At 36.7% G+C, this 19,769-nt stretch overlaps 2 protein-coding genes across 2 annotated transcripts; both read left to right on the forward strand.

Moving 5' to 3' along the window:
* Positions 1-6,183: 6,183 nt before the first annotated feature.
* On the forward strand, positions 6,184-9,103 carry LOC147298525 (putative WRKY transcription factor 31). The gene is made up of 5 exons (XM_086238577.1): positions 6,184-6,683; positions 6,805-6,909; positions 7,051-7,233; positions 7,416-7,847; positions 7,953-9,103. Exons 1-5 carry the CDS (start codon positions 6,318-6,320, stop codon positions 8,790-8,792), a joined length of 1,926 nt encoding a protein of 641 aa, XP_086094703.1. The 5' UTR covers positions 6,184-6,317; the 3' UTR covers positions 8,793-9,103.
* Positions 9,104-12,957: 3,854 nt separating this feature from the next.
* On the forward strand, positions 12,958-17,737 carry APA1 (aspartic proteinase A1). The gene is made up of 14 exons (XM_086230155.1): positions 12,958-13,002; positions 13,539-13,916; positions 14,026-14,086; positions 14,475-14,569; positions 14,652-14,764; positions 14,850-15,018; positions 15,123-15,162; positions 15,296-15,360; positions 16,059-16,172; positions 16,302-16,366; positions 16,553-16,709; positions 16,794-16,919; positions 17,213-17,301; positions 17,409-17,737. Exons 2-14 carry the CDS (start codon positions 13,545-13,547, stop codon positions 17,491-17,493), a joined length of 1,551 nt encoding a protein of 516 aa, XP_086086281.1. The 5' UTR covers positions 12,958-13,002; positions 13,539-13,544; the 3' UTR covers positions 17,494-17,737.
* Positions 17,738-19,769: the final 2,032 nt, after the last annotated feature.

Raw genomic sequence — 19,769 nt, forward strand, 5'->3', positions numbered from 1 at the left:
ATTAACATATTTGAAGCAATACTGAATTAATTAAGGATAAAAATTATTTGTATCACATGTTAATTTAGAGGGTTTTATGAATATTTGAGATCCACTTGCATAAGTGAGGCAGATCTTATCTATATTAGAGATGTAATAAATCCGTGGATCGCACCTCTACTATTTTCTACGTGATGAAAAATTGGATGGATGAAATTGACCATGATCAATTAATATTAATTAAGTCACAGTCGGTTGAAACTAGATGGAAGAAATCATATATAAATTAAGAGTGGGGTATTGTTAGGCGGACAAGCGGTAATGGCATTGAAAAGTAGTGAAGAAATGGCGTAACCATGCATGCATCTAGTTATGTGTACGTATATGCTTGAATGTTTGATTAGAGGCTCTATAATTAAGCTAGAAATAGATGGCTAGAAAATTCTCCGGAAACTTTGGCTGAAAAGCTTGAGAGTAGAAATTAAAGGAAAAGGCAAAGATATCCAAAGGCAAAGTCTAGGGGGTCAAAAAGTAGGTCCTGAAATTTAAGACCCAATACCAGAAAAAATGGTGTGTGAAAGGCATATCTGGCTTATATAATATCTATGCATTAATGCATGGCATTGGCACCTCCTTTTTTTTTATCAGAAATTAAGTTTTTAGTCTCTCAAGTCTCTGTATGTGATTAAAGTAGTCCACCGTCATCTGCCCAATTTTCTACACAAAGTCTATGTACGGCCCATCTTTTCCAATTTGATAGGTCCAAACGTGCACAATAGCCACATATACCATTGGGTTTCAATTCCCACTTTACACCGATACTAATGATAATGCAATCACTGATAAGTGGTTTCGGTATATGAGATTTAATTTGATATTCCAAAAGGTATATTGCATAGTACCTTGATAAAAATCTCACTTAAAATTCACAACATAAGAATCGTATTTTTTATGAGAAAATTATATTTAATTTGCATATTCAGCTAATCTTTTATGTATTTTATGTTGAGAGAGAGATTTTATATTGGAAGATGTAGTCTTGCTCAGTGGCTTTTACGGATGAATTGGGCATCATCACCTATATATTGTCAATTAATTTTAAATTAAATGTTCTAATTTCTTTTATGAATTATCAAAACACATGTTATATACGTGTAAAAGTCCAATATTGAGAGAAAGAGCATAGTTAAACTTGAGTTGGTAGTTCGGTTTGGACCTCTAAGTTTAACTCGAACTCGTCCAAATTCAAACTTGATACTCAAAGCCAAAAATCTCCAGAAAACTTGAACTCGATCATAAAATTACTTATGCAATATCCAATCCGATGGATTAATAATTAGTTAGTATTTGGATTCGAATGAAGTCTCCCAATTCCAGCTTGTTAAATTGTGACCAGCTCCATTAATAGTACTGTTTTTTGCTGGGCTGACTGGACTTAGCTATATGTGACACAACTTATAATTATTACTGAAAGAAGTTAATTTCTACATGGCATATATAGCGCTCACAAATCACAATAGCTAGGCACCACACTATTTGTAATAGAACCATATAATATAAAGAAAACTACAGTTTAGTCGATAATTACTTTTGTGGTACGTCAAATTAGAACCTGAAAATAAATTATCTTATGCAAGTCATTTTCGTAGTTTTGATAAGATTTTGGACCTTAACCGATTTTGGACCTTAACCCTCCACCAATCGCACCCCTCCAAAGCTTTCTATTATCTTTAAGCAAATCCCAAGGGCAAGGGTGTACGTGCGCAATTTGAACTACATCTCTTTCAACCACATCTCTTTCAACCACATCTCTTTCCAAGATAAAATTTCATGAACAACTTGACCTCAACCTCTCATTATACAAGTCTAAATAATTGAAGTGACCATGCATATCCATCCAATAATACGTACTAGCTAGCTAGTTTAAGACAAGCCCAACGATATAGAGTTTCCCCATCCTTCAAGTTGCACAAACATCACTTGCATCATCAACACATCAAATCAGGAAGGAAAGAAGCTAATTTCCAAATTATATTTTTCCTTTCGGTGAAATTTCAATTTCTAATACATGTGAGGCTGACAAGTCACGACTAAAATCAGGAACTGTGGTGCTGCTTCGTTGACAATGAATCATGGGTTTCTTGTGATTAATATATTATTTGATAAAAGTATGTCGATTAGAGCATTAACGCAATCTCACAATGAAAAATAAAAATTCATCAATTATTATCTAAGAAATTATACCATACATTCTAACGTCTAGATCTTTAGGTAAAATTATATATCTATTTGACAATTTGAATGGTTAAATAAAAAGAATATCGACATATGTAATGTGTGTAAATTCTTTATAATTTGGATTTATCGTACAATATTAAGTTCATTCTATAAATCAATAATTAATTCAAAATTATTCAAAACTTCTTTTTGTTTTTCTATCCCATAGTACATAGCTGTAGCTGTCATAGATTTGTCGACAAAAATGGGTTTGAAATTTGAGAGAAATTTGTTTGAACCGCGTTAATAAACAAAGAAAATTTAAACCATATCAAGACAAAGTCGTTGAAAAGAAGGACTCAAATTACTTGTCATAACAAAGAAATATCAAGGTTGTTGCACAAGAAACCCTTTAAAGAAAAAATAAAATAAAAAAAATCAGATATTCGATACTTCATGAATATTGTGTGAAAAGCATCATTGAATTAAATTGTTTGGGTGCCGTTTAGAGTATGGTTGTGTATAGTCTGCTTAATTTGTAAATATTTGTTAATCCCTAGCTGTCCAACCTAACCATATACACCAATTTCTACGTCATGCAAGTAAGCCACGTGGGTTAGTATCGCATGGTCAACTCAAATCTGAGTCAACTCTGTCTTTTTCTTCTATGTTGATTTTGTTTTCTGATCGGTGTGAACTGTGAAACATCTAATTAATTATTGGCTAGCTAGCTAGTGGCTACTATGTTTAATTATATATTTATGTAATGGAAAGGGGTATTGACATTTGGAAATGCCAGCTCTTTTGGATGCTTCCTCTGATCCTCTCTCTGCTAATATATATGATCAATCTTTTGTATAACATTCACAGTCACATATAAAATATATAATATATTTCTAATCATATCTAAACTTCTGGCTGAAAACAGATGGGGTGGGATAAACCCTACATTATATAGTTCTTTTAATTTAAGATAATTAATGCTGTCATAAAATCAATTGGCGCATTAGAATTGTTTATCAAGTTATCAATCGTAATTATAAATTACTGGATTAGATGGTGAATTAAATCTGAAAGTATATTATATATATAGCGAAAAGCTACTTTAGAAGGGAGGAGATCGATATTCTTTACAACAATTTGATTTAAGCTAGCTCAAAAACTTAATATGATATTAGATTCATTAAATAATAAATTAGTTGACTATGAAGGGCCATGATAAAATAACCACCAAAAATATTGGATGTCAATTAAAAAGCTCCACCTATTATTTTTGAAGAAATTGGATTATTTCCTATTCCTTTGCTATATATCCTCTACATTTTCTGGTGATATTTCTCATGCTTTGTTTGGATTAGTGTTTGTTTTTCTTTTTCAAAAACTTACTCTTCACACTTGGATATAAGTGAGACGGATGAGATTAAATGTAAAGGATATCAAAGGAATAGGAGAATTAGATCCAAGTTCATTTTAAAATGTAAAGAAAAATCCATGTTTTAAACATCTACTTTGTTTCACTGTTCCGCTCCATGTTGTGGCAATGTCTGTTTTGCAATCTGAATGGTATTAGCATTTGCGTAGTGTACGTTTTGGAATGTGTATTTAATTAGTGTCGGTTTCTGCTCTCTTAGGTGAGAGTGAGAAATCATGTGCAAATTTAAATATACATGGTAATGTTCGTTAATATACATGATAGTGTCTATTTTGGAATTTACATGGCAGTATTTGTTTTGGCCTATTGGCCGAGTGCTCGGCTTATTAAAAGTTGGCCGACTTCATATTTCCTTCCACCTTTGAGCCGTTTTGTCTTTAAAAATATTGTTTTAAGCTAAAAAAGAAAAAAGCCTACTAGATTCCCACGCTATATTCTTTTTCCCTTTTTTGATTTAACGAAAATGAAAGAAGTTGATGGTGAAGCATGGTATTAAATGTCATATTGAAATCATGACCATTTATATTTGTCAAAATAAGTTGTTATTTTGCCAAGAGTAGTACTGCTGGTATTCATCTGCAGATCAGTATGCAAATGAGAATGATCGAATAGGACACGTAAGTGGAGAATACAAAAGTAATACACCATGTTTAAAACCTGTTAGCCAGCTACAATATAATATACGTATATCAACTACTAGCTACCCTTTTGATCAATGCATGCGTGCATGCAATCTTGATTTCTTTCTTTGGTTGCCGTAGGTTTGAACACAGAATTACACAGAACACATACATATAAACCTTTTTCTTTCTTCTTTTTTTTTTTTTTTTTCTTCTCTGTTCTCTGCCTCCAAGTTTGTCAATAAGACATGCAAAGAGAAAATGCATGTTGACGATTCCATGGCTTCTTAATTAGTCCCACCCATCCCATATGACTGTGAGTTAGGCAAATAGCCATGTGATAGATATTAATGCATGATATAAATATAATTAATGTAAATGTAAAAGTGCATGCGCGCATACAAATAATCTAATTTTTGGCCGACAACGTACACCACTTTTCTCATGCTAAAAGCCTAAAAGAAGTTCAAAGCTAGGTTGGATGTTGAAGTTTCTTTCCTAAAGAAAACTCTGTACATACTTAGTCAAGGTAAGCCAATGGAAGCTGATCGAGGGCTGGGCTGTCTTTTCTAGGTTGGGTATACGATGCAAAAACCTCAGCAATTTTCAAAACAAACATTTACTAGAATTAAAGAGACCAAAGCAACCGAACGTCACAAGAGTTTGAAAATGGGTACCACCAAGAAAAAGTAAAGGGATTAGGTACAAGAAAAGCAAAATAATCAGCCGTACCTATGGGGGAGCATTTTTTTTTTTTTTTTTAATTAAAATTTTTGATTAAAATATAAAATTTATATAAGGGCAAAGTGTACTATACTTACTTACCAAGTTACAAATTATGTACACAGTTTAATAGAGGTGAGATTCTTTTGTGTATTACTTCCATATTTGACTATTACTGATGCGTGGTCTATCTTCTATTCGTAGGCCGCATATCTAGACTATAATATATAGATGTAAGATTCACTTGCCACGTAATAGAAGCATATATAGACTATAATAGATATGGAACAAATAATTTTATTAACATTAATAGTAATGGAAGCATGTCAATTGTTAAAGGGTTTAATTTGGCTAGTAAAGAAGATGGTTATGATTGTTAAGTTTTGTTGATTAATTATGATCATTTAAAAAAACTTAAACCTTGGCCCAAGTGATAAAAAATAGGTTCATCATGAACAAGTCATATTCCTATAATTTCACAATTTTTTAATCGCCGTATGTTAGGATCAAACTGTTAGTTTATTAAGAGTTTCAAAATCTGAAATCAAACTTGTGGACTTTTGAATAGAAACTGCTAAGTAAAACCGTGCGTGTAATTGCATGATTAAAATTCAGGTATTATTTACCTGAGGCAGAATAAAGGGGGGAACTAAGACAAAGTGAATGTAATAAAAAAAAAAATGATAAATAAATAAAATAAGAAAGTCCAAGCAAGGGACTCGGTCCCACCGGTAAACAGTCAACATAGTTCCCGGAGAGATCCGAAACGTGGAGAGATTGGAGAGTAACGTGAAGGGTAGGTGGGGTCAAGGGGAGACTAGGCCACTGCCCCACCCGGTCATCAGTCACCGAGAGAGAGAGAGAGAGCCGGGCCGTCAAAATCATTGACTTAAATTTGGGCCCTGGTGGGCTATTTGGCCTTTATATTATTTCCTCACGTGGAACGCGCCGCACACTTCGGGGCGGTGGGATTGGATTCATTTCTTTCTCACTTTTCTATTGATTTTGCGGGAACGAGTCAAACTCATTGTTGACGAAATGTGGAACATGGGTCGGGTATTAAAGGGGAAACGGGTGGCCCGGTTTGACAGATGGCAGACTGACGCACCATCTGACGCAAGCCAAGTCATCCAAATCCCATGAATTTCTCGTCTCAGAAATCCAAGTCTACGTCCACACCCTTTTTATAGGCGAGCACCTTGCACCGGTAAAAAGACTTGACAGACTTCCGTCACCCACACACACACCCCTCTCTTCTCTCCCTACTGTTTAAAGCCTCTCCCTCTTCTCTCTTAATTTTCCACTACTGCTTCTTTCGATCTGTTCATCAATCAATACATAATTTTATGGACAAAGGATGGGGTCTCACCCTTGATTCCGATTCCTTCGGCTACTTCCTCAACAAGCCTCCCCCTGCTGCGGCTTCACTTCAGCTTGATCATCATCACCATAACAATAAGCAGATCAAAGCCAATCTCTTTGCTGGCGAAAGGGTCATGTTTCAAGGGATTGAATTCCCGGTCAAACTTGGGTGCAGGGAAGACCAACCTGCTCCAGCACCATCCAACATGAATCGGGTGGTTGTGGATGAGTTGGACTTCTTTTCTGATAAGAACAAGCTCAAGACTGATCATGATCATCATCAAGATTTCAAAACCAATAATACTTCTGTCAGTGTCAAGAAGGAGAATTGGTCTGCTTCCGATGTAAATGTAAGCACTAGCTACTACCCATTTCAATTTTGTACAAAATTATTCAATCTAGCTAAGCTTCATTAATTAATATATCTACCACATGGACTTATTTTTCTTTTATTTTTGGATCTAAATATAGACTGGTTTGCACCTTGTCACTGCCAACACCGGAAGTGACCAATCAATGGTGGATGATGGGATTTCATCTCATCATGTGGATAATAAAAGACCAAAGAATCAGGAGGTAAGAAATATTAATTTCTCAATTAGATGCACACCCAGTTGAGAACATGATCAGATATCTGCTTTTCATTTTCAATTTAAGGGCGACCCATGTAATTAATTAATGAGTTAATTAAATATTTATTTGGTTGATGATGATCAGCTAGCACAGTTGCAAGTGGAGCTCCAACGTATGAATACTGAAAACCAGAGGCTGAAAGACATGCTTACTCAAGTGACTAACAACTACAGTGCTTTACAGATGCACCTTGTGGCAGTCATGCAACAACAGCAGCAACAAAATCAAACAGCAGCACCTGAAACCTCCCAAGACCAAGATCATCAGGTACTAATTCATTCACTTTCTTAATTAATTAGAGTCTAAACATATATGTAACAACATTGATTCCAATTAGTGGGAGGAAGTCTTGAATTCAAATCTCATGGACAATACCTGATTAATATAAAATATATCTATAACATCTTCGATTCGCTTGACTAATTATTCTTTAATTTTGGTATGCTCAGAATGTCGAAGGAGTAAAATCTGAAGATCATAAGAAACATGAGATTAATGGAGGAGGACTGGTGCCAAGACAGTTTCTAAATTTGGGGCCCAGCAGGGCCACAGCCGAGACAGCAGCGGATGAGGTTTCCAATTCCTCATCAGAAGCCAGAACCCCATCAGCTTCATCAGCTCATCAGACTGTTCATGAAGTTGCTCCATCAAAAGATCATGTGAAGAATAAAAAAGATCATCAGATTGTCTCGCCTAATTTCCGAGATGGCAAAAGGGTTGGCAGGGAAGAGAGTCCTGAATCTGAATCCCAAGGCGGCTGGGTGCCCAACAAGGTCCCCAAACTCAACTCTCCACCTAATGACAAGCCAATTGATCAGTCCACCGAGGCCACCATGAGGAAAGCCCGTGTCTCAGTTCGAGCCAGATCCGAAGCTCCTATGGTAAGTACTAAATAATGTGACAGTGTTTCATTTATTCAAATATGAAATTACTCGGAATTCTATAAAATTAATATTAATATCAATTTATTGATGGGTTATTTTCAGATTACTGATGGATGCCAATGGCGAAAATACGGACAAAAAATGGCGAAGGGAAACCCATGTCCTCGGGCATATTACCGGTGTACTATGGCCGTTGGATGTCCAGTTCGCAAACAAGTACAGCGCTGTGCTGAGGATCGAACTATTTTGATAACAACCTATGAAGGCAACCACAACCACCCACTGCCTCCTGCTGCAATGGCCATGGCATCAACCACCACAGCAGCAGCTAGCATGTTGCTTTCGGGGTCCATGTCAAGTGCAGATGGGATTATGAACCCAAACAACTTGCTAGCCAGAGCTATTCTTCCATGCTCATCAAGTGTGGCAACAATTTCAGCCTCGGCCCCATTCCCAACTGTCACATTAGACCTCACTACAACCCCACTACAGTTCCAAAGACCACCACAACATGCCCAGTTTCAGGTCCCTAATTTCCCAGGGCAGCCCCAGAACTTTGGGTCATCAGCAACAACCCCTTCATTGCCTCAAGTTTTTGGACAAGCGCTTTATAATAAGTCTCAGTTTTCTGGGCTTCAGTTGTCTCAGGATTTAATGGGGTCCTCCCAACCGCAACAATTGCACCAAAGTCACCATCAGCCCGGTGGTGTGGCCTCATTTGCTGACACAGTGAGTGCTGCTACGGCGGCTATCACTGCCGATCCAACCTTCACGGCCGCTCTTGCCGCCGCCATCACCTCCATCATTGGCGGATCATCTCATCCGAACAATGCCAACAACAACAACTCCACCACCTCCAACAACAGCAATGGCGGCAACAACAACACCACCACAAGCAACAACAGCAACAGCAACAAAATCAGCAGTTTCCCAGGAAATTAAATTACAATTAGTGGGGATCTATTGTTTTTGTTAATTTGTTCTTTTTCTTGGTGTCAATCAGGTTCTTCTTTTTTTCTTTTTTTTGGGGTCGAGAACGTACGAGATTTAACATGTTCATATACCTTTTGTTCTTCTTGTGGGGGTGAGGGTTAAGTTAGAGACCAGTTACATAACTCTTCATTCTTTTCTTTCTTATTTGTTTCCTTCTGAATAATTTGATTCAAATTTTTCAGTAAATACACACAAATTATTATGTATGTATCTATGTATTTACTATTCCAATCAATATATATATGATGACAAGTGTACTACATGTTTCTTGTACTCTAATTAATATCTGAAACAACCTTGACTAACACCACAGCCATCGAAGACAGACAGATATAAATGATCGTTTAATTACAAGAAAACCCAGAAAGAAAAAACCAAAAAAAGAGATTAATTAATGTGGCGTTTGGTGGTATATTCTCATTTGAGCAAGCTAGGTGCAGTCAACGAATTCGGCCATTTCTATCTGACACGTAAAGAATGGTGTACTAGCTACATCCATGGACCATCAGGCATCAACCATATATGGACCTAGCTAACTAAAACCATAGACTTAGCAGAGACTTCCAGGAAACTACGTATGGCTTAAATTAATGAATGAAAATGATATTGATGAATAAGTTAGGAGGAGAAAGAGAGAGACAGGACTGAGGAAGTCAAATTCATACAAATAAAGAAAAAGTTAAGCAAGCTGCTAGCCATTGATTAACTTTGTTGGGTAGTAGTTTCGTGGATAGTTGGCTGCTATTATTCAATTGGATGCGTTGTTGACTTTGTGTACACTTAGTTTGACATCACGTCATTGCCATTGAATCAAATGAATCCAATCCAATCATGTGAATTCTTTAATTGGCATGTATATATATTTAAATTGGGAAAATTAACCAAAACCAAACGTGGAGCATTGTGGGCTGCAACCGTACCTCATCCTCCGTACAACCATCTTTTACTCTTTAATGACTCTGTCTATCAAGTATCAACGCCTTCATGTTCAATTCACCTTCATAGAAAATCATAAATATGAGAAAACTCTAAAAGTCATGGCATGTAAAAAAATATATTTTTTTATCTTTATATATGTTGAAATTATGTCGCTTGATATTAAGATATGGTTGTGAAAAGAAATTTCACATAAAAAAAGTGATACAACAATTTATAATATATAAGATCTTTCAAGATAAAACCCTATACATATGTAAATGATGATTAAATTAAAAATAATATCGCTACAGGAGTAATATTAGTAGTGAGCACACAATGGTTCGTTACCGAACAAGTGGCATTAGAGCCAATAATTCGGCTAGTACACACGTCATTCAAGATGAAAGAAACATATAGTGGGCCCATGTTGGAACAGTACCACGTCGACGTGATTCAAAGTAGAACAAACACATAATATATAACATTAAATACATTTGTAATTAATGAATTTTGAGGAATTTGTTTTTTTGGGTGTACTAATTTTGAGGAATTTACTTTGTCATGTTAGAAACAGTTTGTCAATTATGGACTCACGGTATTATACAGAAAATTCTATGTTCATATTATGGTTGATGGTGGGTAGGAACAAGGAAGTGGAAGTCTTTATGAACTTGCATGTGAGCGAGAAGACCAGTCTCATCGTCTCAAGATCTTTCTTGTAACTTGTATATGCATTCTTGACCTGAAGAAATGGGGATCCACCGTGAAAGGGATATCATATTTGACAAATGAGTTTTATAGATATGACATGCGAACGTGCGCAGTTGGATATTTTGGACTACTACTACTACTACTGTAATTGATTTGAAAGAGTTTTGACATTAACAGCCTAACTACAGCTAGACCATTAATTGAATTAATCAAATAGTTTAATTATCAACATAAGAATTGTATGGATCGAAGAATTGATTTTTGAACAGTATACACATTTTTATTTCCCTTATTCACCTTTGAAGAGTTTGGGATCTTTTGGGTACGTTCACACTTTAAATTACGAGAGAATGTCAAATCTGTCCATTGCGTCTTTGGTATCTTTCTAATTGAGAATAAAGGGCCTAAAGGCAAAGGAGCATTCTAGCTTCCAGAGGGTCTTTGTGGACTCAGCTGGTTCGTTTTGTCTTCCACGAAAATGAAAGCAAATAGAAAAGAGTTTTCATGTATGAGAGGGATGTATATGTTTTAAGTGTTTAATTTTCTCATCACATGATAAGATATCACGTAATGAGAGAGACACATTGAATGTATATACACCCGTCTTATACAAGTTTTTCTCGGAGAGAAAGACACCTGCCCATAGATATATTGGACCAAACTTCACTATTAGGATTAAGATGAGAAGAAGAAGCACATGAGACGAGAAGCATAGTCTGGTCCAACTCCAGGCCTTACTTTTGAGCTAGGTCCATAATCTCCTTTTATAGCATTCAATAAAGAGAGATTTAGAGTTTAACTCATTTTATAAGTCTTTTTAACACTAAAACTGGTAGTGATTTATGGTTTTTAATCAAGTTTTTTTATTTTTCTTCTTTGACGGTTATATGTTAAGTTTTAACTCAAAAATTTTGGGCAGATACAAAGTCTATTCTACACCATAGGAGAGGAAATACCCTTTAATTCGAAAGAACTTTATTATGAATTAAAAAGATTTTCTTATAAATTAAAAAGACTTTATTATGAATTAAAAAAAAATTCTTATAAATTAAAGAACTTTATTATGAATTAAAATGATTTTTTTATAAATTTTAAAACATACCGATTTTTATTTAAAAATTGTTATTCGAACGAATCTAAGTTTAATTATCTCTTAAATAAATTGCTCCAAAACAAATTAACAAACGGTGGAAAGGATTAATCCAACTAGGTCATGTTTGCTTTCCTACAGCTACAAGCCCAAAACCATTTGGATCGAGTTTCTCTTAAATTTTTTCCATATATGATTAGACTGAAACAATAAAAAGCCCATTCTGGTCGATTACTCAATTTGAAACCTATTCTAATTGGGCCCAAACTAGTTGAGGCCAACCAATGGTGGGCTTCAAATGACCCAATTATTTTCTTGATAGACCTAATAAATTTGGAAACCCCTAGATTTTGAAGGCCTAAAAGAGTGGTCATCCATCTTAAAATAAGGGATAAAAAGGAAAAGTATAGGACAATTTTGCCTTGAAGAGGACCATTTTCTTGCTTGCACTCAGCAATTACCCTTCACCCTTGGGCAATTTGGACATGTAGGCTACCTTGCATGATCATTTTGGACAATTTGAGGTTCAAATGACCTCTTTGCTTGTAGGAAACCTCTTCATTATATTTTCGTTTGTCCAATCCCTTCCCCACCATAACTCAATTTTTTCTGTTAGATGAGGAATACATTTTTGAGCAATCATGAGCAGCAATAGTTAAATTTATTAAATTCAACTAGTAAAGGCAATAAATTCACTGGTGTTCAAAATCTGTCCCTCAAAGAAAACAATACTATTGTACGTAAGTACCATTAACATGAACATAATGGTATTTATTATAACTTATAAGAGTTTTAATCATAATTTTTCTTATTTGATTCATAATCATAGTTATTATTTGATTCATAATTTGATACCAGTTGTGGGTTTTATACTTTTATGTGCACCCAACACCTGACGGTGGGCCCCAAACTTGGCCAAGTAGGTACGTCAGAAAGGAGGAGGTGTCGCGTGCCAAAGCAACCAAAACGCAAAAAACCGCATGCGTCCATGACACGTAAGCCTTCAGTTGCAAGTAACCTATTACTATATTCCCGCGTTGTTTTCCTGGCACAAAAAACAAACCCCACCTCTTATCTCAAGGACCCACCGTCGGATATTCCCTTAACCCTTAATCACCGTTCATCTTGCCAACCGTTCCGAAACGAGACCATCGTGATTCTGACGCAGCGTGCTGCACACCGTCCCGGAATCTCGACGGTTAAAGCTCACCAACGGACGGCTCAGATTAAAAGGCATTACCGCAATACGCAATATAGGTATGAGCTTCTCTGGGCCCCACTGGGTCAGGCACAGTGTGACACGTCGGTTTCTAGTCCCTCCCTTTCTCTCAAATTTTCTTAGTTTAAAGTCTGTTTTCTGTTTCGTTTTTCTTCACCAACTTTCCTCTGGTTCTCTCTCTCTCTCTCTTCTTCTGCTGCGAGCCTGCGACGATAGAATCGGTGATTTTTATTTATTTATTTCCGTATTGTAATTTTTCAGATTATTTGCTTATATTTTCTGTAATATGGCAGTGAGCAATGGCTTCTTTTATTTTGATAGAAATTTATGGTTTCTATTTTCTGCTAGAAATTAATGGTTTCTCGTTTTAGCTCTTAGTTTACACTTTACATTGACCTTTTTTTTTTGGGCTGACTTGAAACATATAGTGTAAGTGGTTTTTAGTTTGATCGAGGTGTGCATGTTTGTGTTTGAGTGTTTTGTATTTATTAATAAGTTCTCTAGAAATTAAAATTATTATTGTTCAGTGAATTTTGGTGAGAACATTTCCAAAATGCATGTGTAAAAAAAAAAAGGTTTTTATGTTAAAAAAACGAAAAAATAATAAATTTGGCCCCGTATACTGTTTGTTTGATTGTTTGGCTATTGAAACTCCTCAGGTTGCTTTCAAATATTGTATTTCGAATATCTGGGATTTGAACATTGTTTTCGTGTTTCAGAATGAGTTGTTTTCATTAATTTCTTTTTGGATTTATAGGTGAATATGGAAACCATCTTCAAAGCGGTGGTGTTGTCTCTGTTCCTTTCGAGCTTGTTGTTTTCTCATGTCTCCTCTGCACCCAATGATGGGTTGTTTAGGATTGGACTGAAAAAGGTGAAATTGGATCCAAACAATCGGGCTGCTGCTCGGCTTGAATCCAAGAACGGAGAGGGTTTGAGAGCTTCTGTTAGAAAGTATCGTCTCCCTTCTAATGTCGGAGATTCCGAGGATGTTGATATTGTCACATTAAAGAACTACTTGGATGCTCAGTACTTTGGTGAGATTGGTATTGGTACTCCCCCTCAGCCGTTCACTGTAATTTTTGACACCGGTAGCTCTAATCTGTGGGTTCCATCCAACAAATGTTATTTTTCGGTATGCCTTAACATTTATATTTGCTGTAAATGTAATGAAATCAAATTTTTTGGATATGTAAAGAACTTGGTCTGAGATAACAAGATCCTGGTTTTTCACTTGGGTGCAGGTTGCATGTTACTTCCATGCCAAGTACAAATCAGGCCAGTCGAGTACATACCAGAAGAATGGTTTGTTTTCTGTCCTCATCCATAATGGGTTCTAAACATATGTGTCATCATTTTAAAGTAAAAGCAGGCTTGTAAACTAGTTCTATGATGGCATCTTAATTTTGCCACGACTTCGGTATAGAACAATTTTTGTGTTTAAAAATCTGATCCAGAATCCAGATTAAGGTCTTGACTACTCTTCACAGTAGGAGTCACATTTTTTTAGTAGACAGTTCTTTGAGTTATTTTAGGCTCATAACATGATTGGTTCAACATAGTCCTTTAGTACAAACTATTTGACGATCCAAAGTTGTATTGGGTGTGATAGGACAGTTACCATACAAATGCTGCAATATATATATATTTTTTGTGTTAACTGTATAGTGAAATACTGTCTGGTACTGTGCAGGGAAGTCTGCTTCTATCCAGTATGGTACTGGAGCTATTTCAGGTTTCTTTAGTAATGACAACGTTAAAGTTGGGGACCTCGTCATAGAGAACCAGGTAATCATAATTCCAAATCCTCCCCCCTTCACAAGTCTAGTGTTGTGATTTAACTGTACTCACTACTGTTGATCATTATCAGGAATTTATCGAAGCAACTAGTGAACCTGGTCTCACATTTTTGGCCGCCAAGTTTGATGGTTTATTGGGACTTGGATTTCAAGAGATTTCAGTTGGAAATGCTGTCCCAGTGTGGTATTCATTTGTATCTTTGGTTTTCTCATTGTATTACATAATTCAGCTTTCAGTGTTTGAGATGGGAGACATGAATGTCATTTAGGTACAACATGATTGAGCAAGGTCTTATCAAGGAGCCAGTGTTCTCCTTTTGGCTCAATCGTAATTCAGCAGAAGATGAAGGGGGTGAAATTGTGTTTGGAGGAGTTGATCCAAATCACTTCAAGGGCAAGCACACATATGTTCCTGTAACGAAGAAAGGCTATTGGCAGGTTGGTACTGAAACAGTTATATCCAATGTGAAGTGTCTGATACATTTTTTTAAATCTGTTACTTTTTATTTTCCTCTTTGCTTGCTCATCTCTCTCTATGACAGTTCGACATGGGTGATGTTCTTATCAGTGGTAAACCAACTGGTATGTACCCTATTGATGCCTAAAGCATCAGTTCAAATGAAAAACACATAGAAATAGGATAAAAAGTGCGAGCACGCTTTTTTTTTTTGTATGACTGCGAATATTTTTCTAAGTTAAGCATACTGCTGTTCAGGATATTGCACTGGAAGTTGTTTCGCAATTGCCGATTCTGGAACTTCTCTTTTGGCCGGTCCAACGGTATGTAATTCTGGTATTACTTTGTTTTTCTGTTGATCAATTTTTTGTTTGTATCTTCTGGTTCTGGGGATATAATTTTATCTAGGTCTTGTTTGATAAGCTGGCTCCAGTTAGCATTCTAATTTCTCAGGCTGAATATTGTTATAGAAGCAAAATGAGAAATGAACTGGTTTCAATTTTGTACTGGAGGAATTTAGCCCCAACACATGACAACTATGGCAGTTACAAGCATGTTAACTGACTGTTCCTCCTGTTTGAAGATCTAATGATGTACTTGTGCCTATTATGTTCTTCTAACATATATTCCCGTAGCAGTCATATGTTAACTCTCATTCTCTTTTGTTTTTTCACATCTCTTTTTCCAATTTCCTTTTCCTGTTTTTTGTGCATTGGTTACGGTGTATTTTAAATATTGAATGTATGACCCTGTATATGTTAATGTTAGTCTTTGTCACATTCATTTAGTGGGTAGCTAGTACTACGTTCTTTGGTGGCTTTGAAACTGGCTGTCTCGAAGCCTTGCCAGTTTGCGCCCACTACCTTGCCATCATAAACCTTGAAAATAAGAATTCTGAATCTTTGCTTTTTAAAATTTTTCATCAGTGCAGATAAACTGCATTGTTTGGTATAGTTTTGCGACTCTTGTTAATGATTTTCTTATCGATTAATCTCTCTCTCTCTCTCTCTCTCTCTCTCAGACTGTGATTACCATGATAAATCATGCCATTGGAGCCACTGGTGTTGTTAGCCAGGAATGCAAGGCAGTTGTTCAACAGTATGGACAAACCATTATGGATCTGCTCTTAGCTGAGGTAGCTTTTATGCCATTCAAGTTTTCAATTTTGCTTGTCAGATATATGTGAGTTAAATAATAATTTTACCTTGTTCTCGTGACTGGAGAAGATCATAATTCACTTTTTCTTGCATACTTTCTACTACAGGCCCAACCAAAGAAGATTTGCTCCCAAGTTGGATTGTGCACCTTTGATGGGACTCGTAGTGTTAGGTCAGGACTAAAAGACGTTCTTTATTAATATTCTTGTGCTTGTCTTCATTTTTTCTTTTCAATGCTTTATTAGAATTTCCTGTGTATTTATTTATTTTATTAGGGAGCAAAAGCTGTGATGTTTGTCACTGTTGTTGCTATATGCTTGGGCAATAAACTTATTGTTTCATAATTGTGTCTGTATAGCATGGGCATTGAGAGTGTGGTGGATGAGAACAGCAGAAAATCTTCTGGGAGTCTTCGTGATGCTTCATGCTCTGCTTGTGAGATGGCAGTTGTCTGGATGGAAAACCAGCTTAAGCAGAATCAGACACAAGATCGTATATTGAACTATGTCAATGAGGTAAAATAGTTGTACGATCCTTGATTTAACAATCCTTATTTGCATTGTGTCTCTTGCTGACTCCATGGTATTATACCTCTGCAGCTTTGTGATCGAATGCCCAGCCCAATGGGACAATCAGCTGTTGACTGCAGAAAGACAAGTCTTTCTTCAATGCCTACCGTTTCCTTCACCATTGGTGGTAAAGTTTTTGACCTCACCCCAGAGGAGGTATGATGGCATCCCAACTTGTCTTTAGCTATATGTTTGCATCTCCCTTCCCTCAGTTTTAAGATTGGAGAATATGATATCTCTTCTTTAAAAAAAATAAAATAAATAAAATAAAATGTGTTTGAAGTGTAATTAAACCAATACTTTCTTGAACAATAGTCGATGTACATTTTCACGACATATGCATGCTGTGTGGATTTACGGGTATAGTAGCAAGGTTATAGATTTGCATGCCTAAAGTTGCAGTGCATGTTACCTTTGCACTTATGCCAATTTTCTGTATGTTTGAGCAGTACATACTCAAGGTGGGTGAGGGTCCTCAAGCACAGTGCATAAGTGGCTTCACTTCAATGGATATTCCTCCTCCCAGGGGACCTCTCTGGTATGACCATATTATTCGATCCTCGATTTTGCCTCGAGCGTATTGTTAGTCATGTTTATGGTAAAACTTTTGGTTTGATTCTCACTCGCTGTACCAATGCAATGCAGGATCTTGGGAGACGTCTTCATGGGTCGCTACCACACTGTCTTTGATTATGGTAATATGAGAGTTGGATTTGCAGAGGCAGCATAAAGAACAACACTCGGACCCTTCTGTTAATTAGCTCATGCTCATCTTAATTTACTTGTTATGTTAACTGTTAAGTGCACTTCTTTTTCTCTTTTTGGTCAACATATGTGTACTTCTATGTAAACGAGTCATGAGTGGTTGAAACTTGAAAGTTGAGGTGTCAGCCTCAGCCTAAACGTAGCACTTGTAAATATAATGTTTGCAACCTTCTATCAAATGTTCAAAGTTGGGGTGTAGACGGTAGAAAGATTTGCAATATTCTCTAGTACTTTGCACAAATTCAGGGATCGAGTTGCTAAGCCATTCTGAAAATTGATTGTGAGCAATCGCATACCGTTATTATTCATTTGTGCTATCTTAACAATGTAATAGTAACAAATAACGAAAAGTTGGAAACTCTTTTAATATCAAAATAAAATGTCTCAAGTTCTTAACAAAATATGTGTCAAAAAAAAAATGAACAAACAAAAGATGTAACAAATAGTATGATCATCCGAAGTCATGTTTTTGTACCATAAATATGAAATGACTGAATTGTTGACCAACCGTCTGCAACTCTGCATGATATGCTACAATAAATAGAATTAATGCTCGTTGACCAAGTGTTAAGCTTTATTCCTACTGTTGTAACCACCCAAATGAATTTGGACCTGAACCGGGCTTTTACTACGGAGGAAATTAATGTGGCGGCTCAGCAGCTGGGGGCAACTAAGGCTCCTGGGCCTGATGGTTTCCAGGGTATCTTCTACCATTGTTTCTGGCCCATTTTGCAAGATACTGTGCATAGGACAGCCCATGATTTTTTTGGCAACAAAGAGCTCTTGTTGGAAATGAACCGCACCAATATTGTCCTGATCCCAAAGGTCCCCGACCCGGAATCGGTGACACAATTTAGGCCTATCAGCCTTCGTAACTTTTCTTACAAGATCCTGGCTAAAGTGTTGGCTAATAGGCTAAATTTAATCCTCTCCGATATTATCTCCCCTCATCAGAGTGCCTTCGTCCTTGACTGCCAAATCCAAGACAATATTTTGATTGCTCATGAAGCCTTTCACCACCTTAAACTTAAGAAATCTGGTTTGAGGTATGAGATGGGCTTAAAGCTTGATTTAAATAAAGCCTATGATCGAGTGGAGTGGGATTTCTTAGAGGCTACCATGTTAAAGATGGGTTTTAATAGTCAATGGGTGGGGCTTATTATGGCTTGTGTTAAATCTGTTTCCTTCTCAGTCATGCTCAATGGTTCTTCAGGTGATTACTTCTATCCGAGCCGAGGCCTAAGACAGGGAGATCCACTCTCACCTTATCTCTTTTTATTTGTCTCTGAAGCTCTCTCCTCCATTCTTACGAAGGAAGTCTCTAATAACAGGATTGCTGGTATATCTCTAAGTGAGCAGGGTCTCATTATCTCTCATCTTTTTTTTGTGGATGACTCACTCCTGTTTCTTAAGGCCTCTGCTCTCAACTGTAGCCAGCTGAAATCTATCCTCAATCTCTTTTGTGAAGCTTCGGGCCAACTAGTCAATTATCACAAGTCTAATGTCTTTTTCTCCCTAAATACCCCCCTACAGTTAGAACTGGCTTGTGCTCAATTCTAGAAGTGAATGCTACACTAGACCCATGCAAGTATTTGGGCCTGCCTACTCTTTGGGACAGATCTAAAAAGAAGGCTCTGGGCTTTGTCAAGGAGAGTATTTTAAGTCGAATAAAGGACTGGAAGAAAAAATCTTTAAATCTTGCTGGCAGAGAAGTCCTTATCAAGGCCATTGCCTTTGCTATCCCAAACTACCCGATGCATTGCTTTAAATTCCCCAAAGTGCTTTGTGAGGAAATTGATTCCCACATCTCTAACTTCTGGTGGGGCCAGATTGATGTTGAAACTAAGATCCATTGGAAGTCTTGGCACTTCCTCTGTACTCCTAAAGATCATGGAGGTATGGGCTTCAGGTCATTATTTGCCTTCAATGACGCCCTCCTGGACAAGCAATGTTGGAGGCTAATTAACCAGCCTAACTCCCTCTGTGCAAGAGTAATTAAAGGCCTTTATTATCCTGAGGGAGACCTCTTCTCTGCAGGCAAAGGTCTTGGGCGTGGAGTAGCCTTTTAGTTGGGAGAGATTTACTTCAAAAAGGGGGTTATCTGGCAGGTTGGAAATGGTGCAAACATTGACATTTGGGACAATCGGTGGCTCCCTAATTCCCCCTCAGGCAGGGTGGGGACTACCTCTGCGATTTCTGATTCTACTCCGACTATCTTATAGAGTTCTGAATAGCAATTTC

This window comes from Dryas octopetala, chromosome 1 (genome assembly GCF_963921425.1).
Source record: "Dryas octopetala chromosome 1, drDryOcto1.1, whole genome shotgun sequence".
NCBI classification, from domain to species: Eukaryota; Viridiplantae; Streptophyta; class Magnoliopsida; order Rosales; family Rosaceae; genus Dryas; species Dryas octopetala.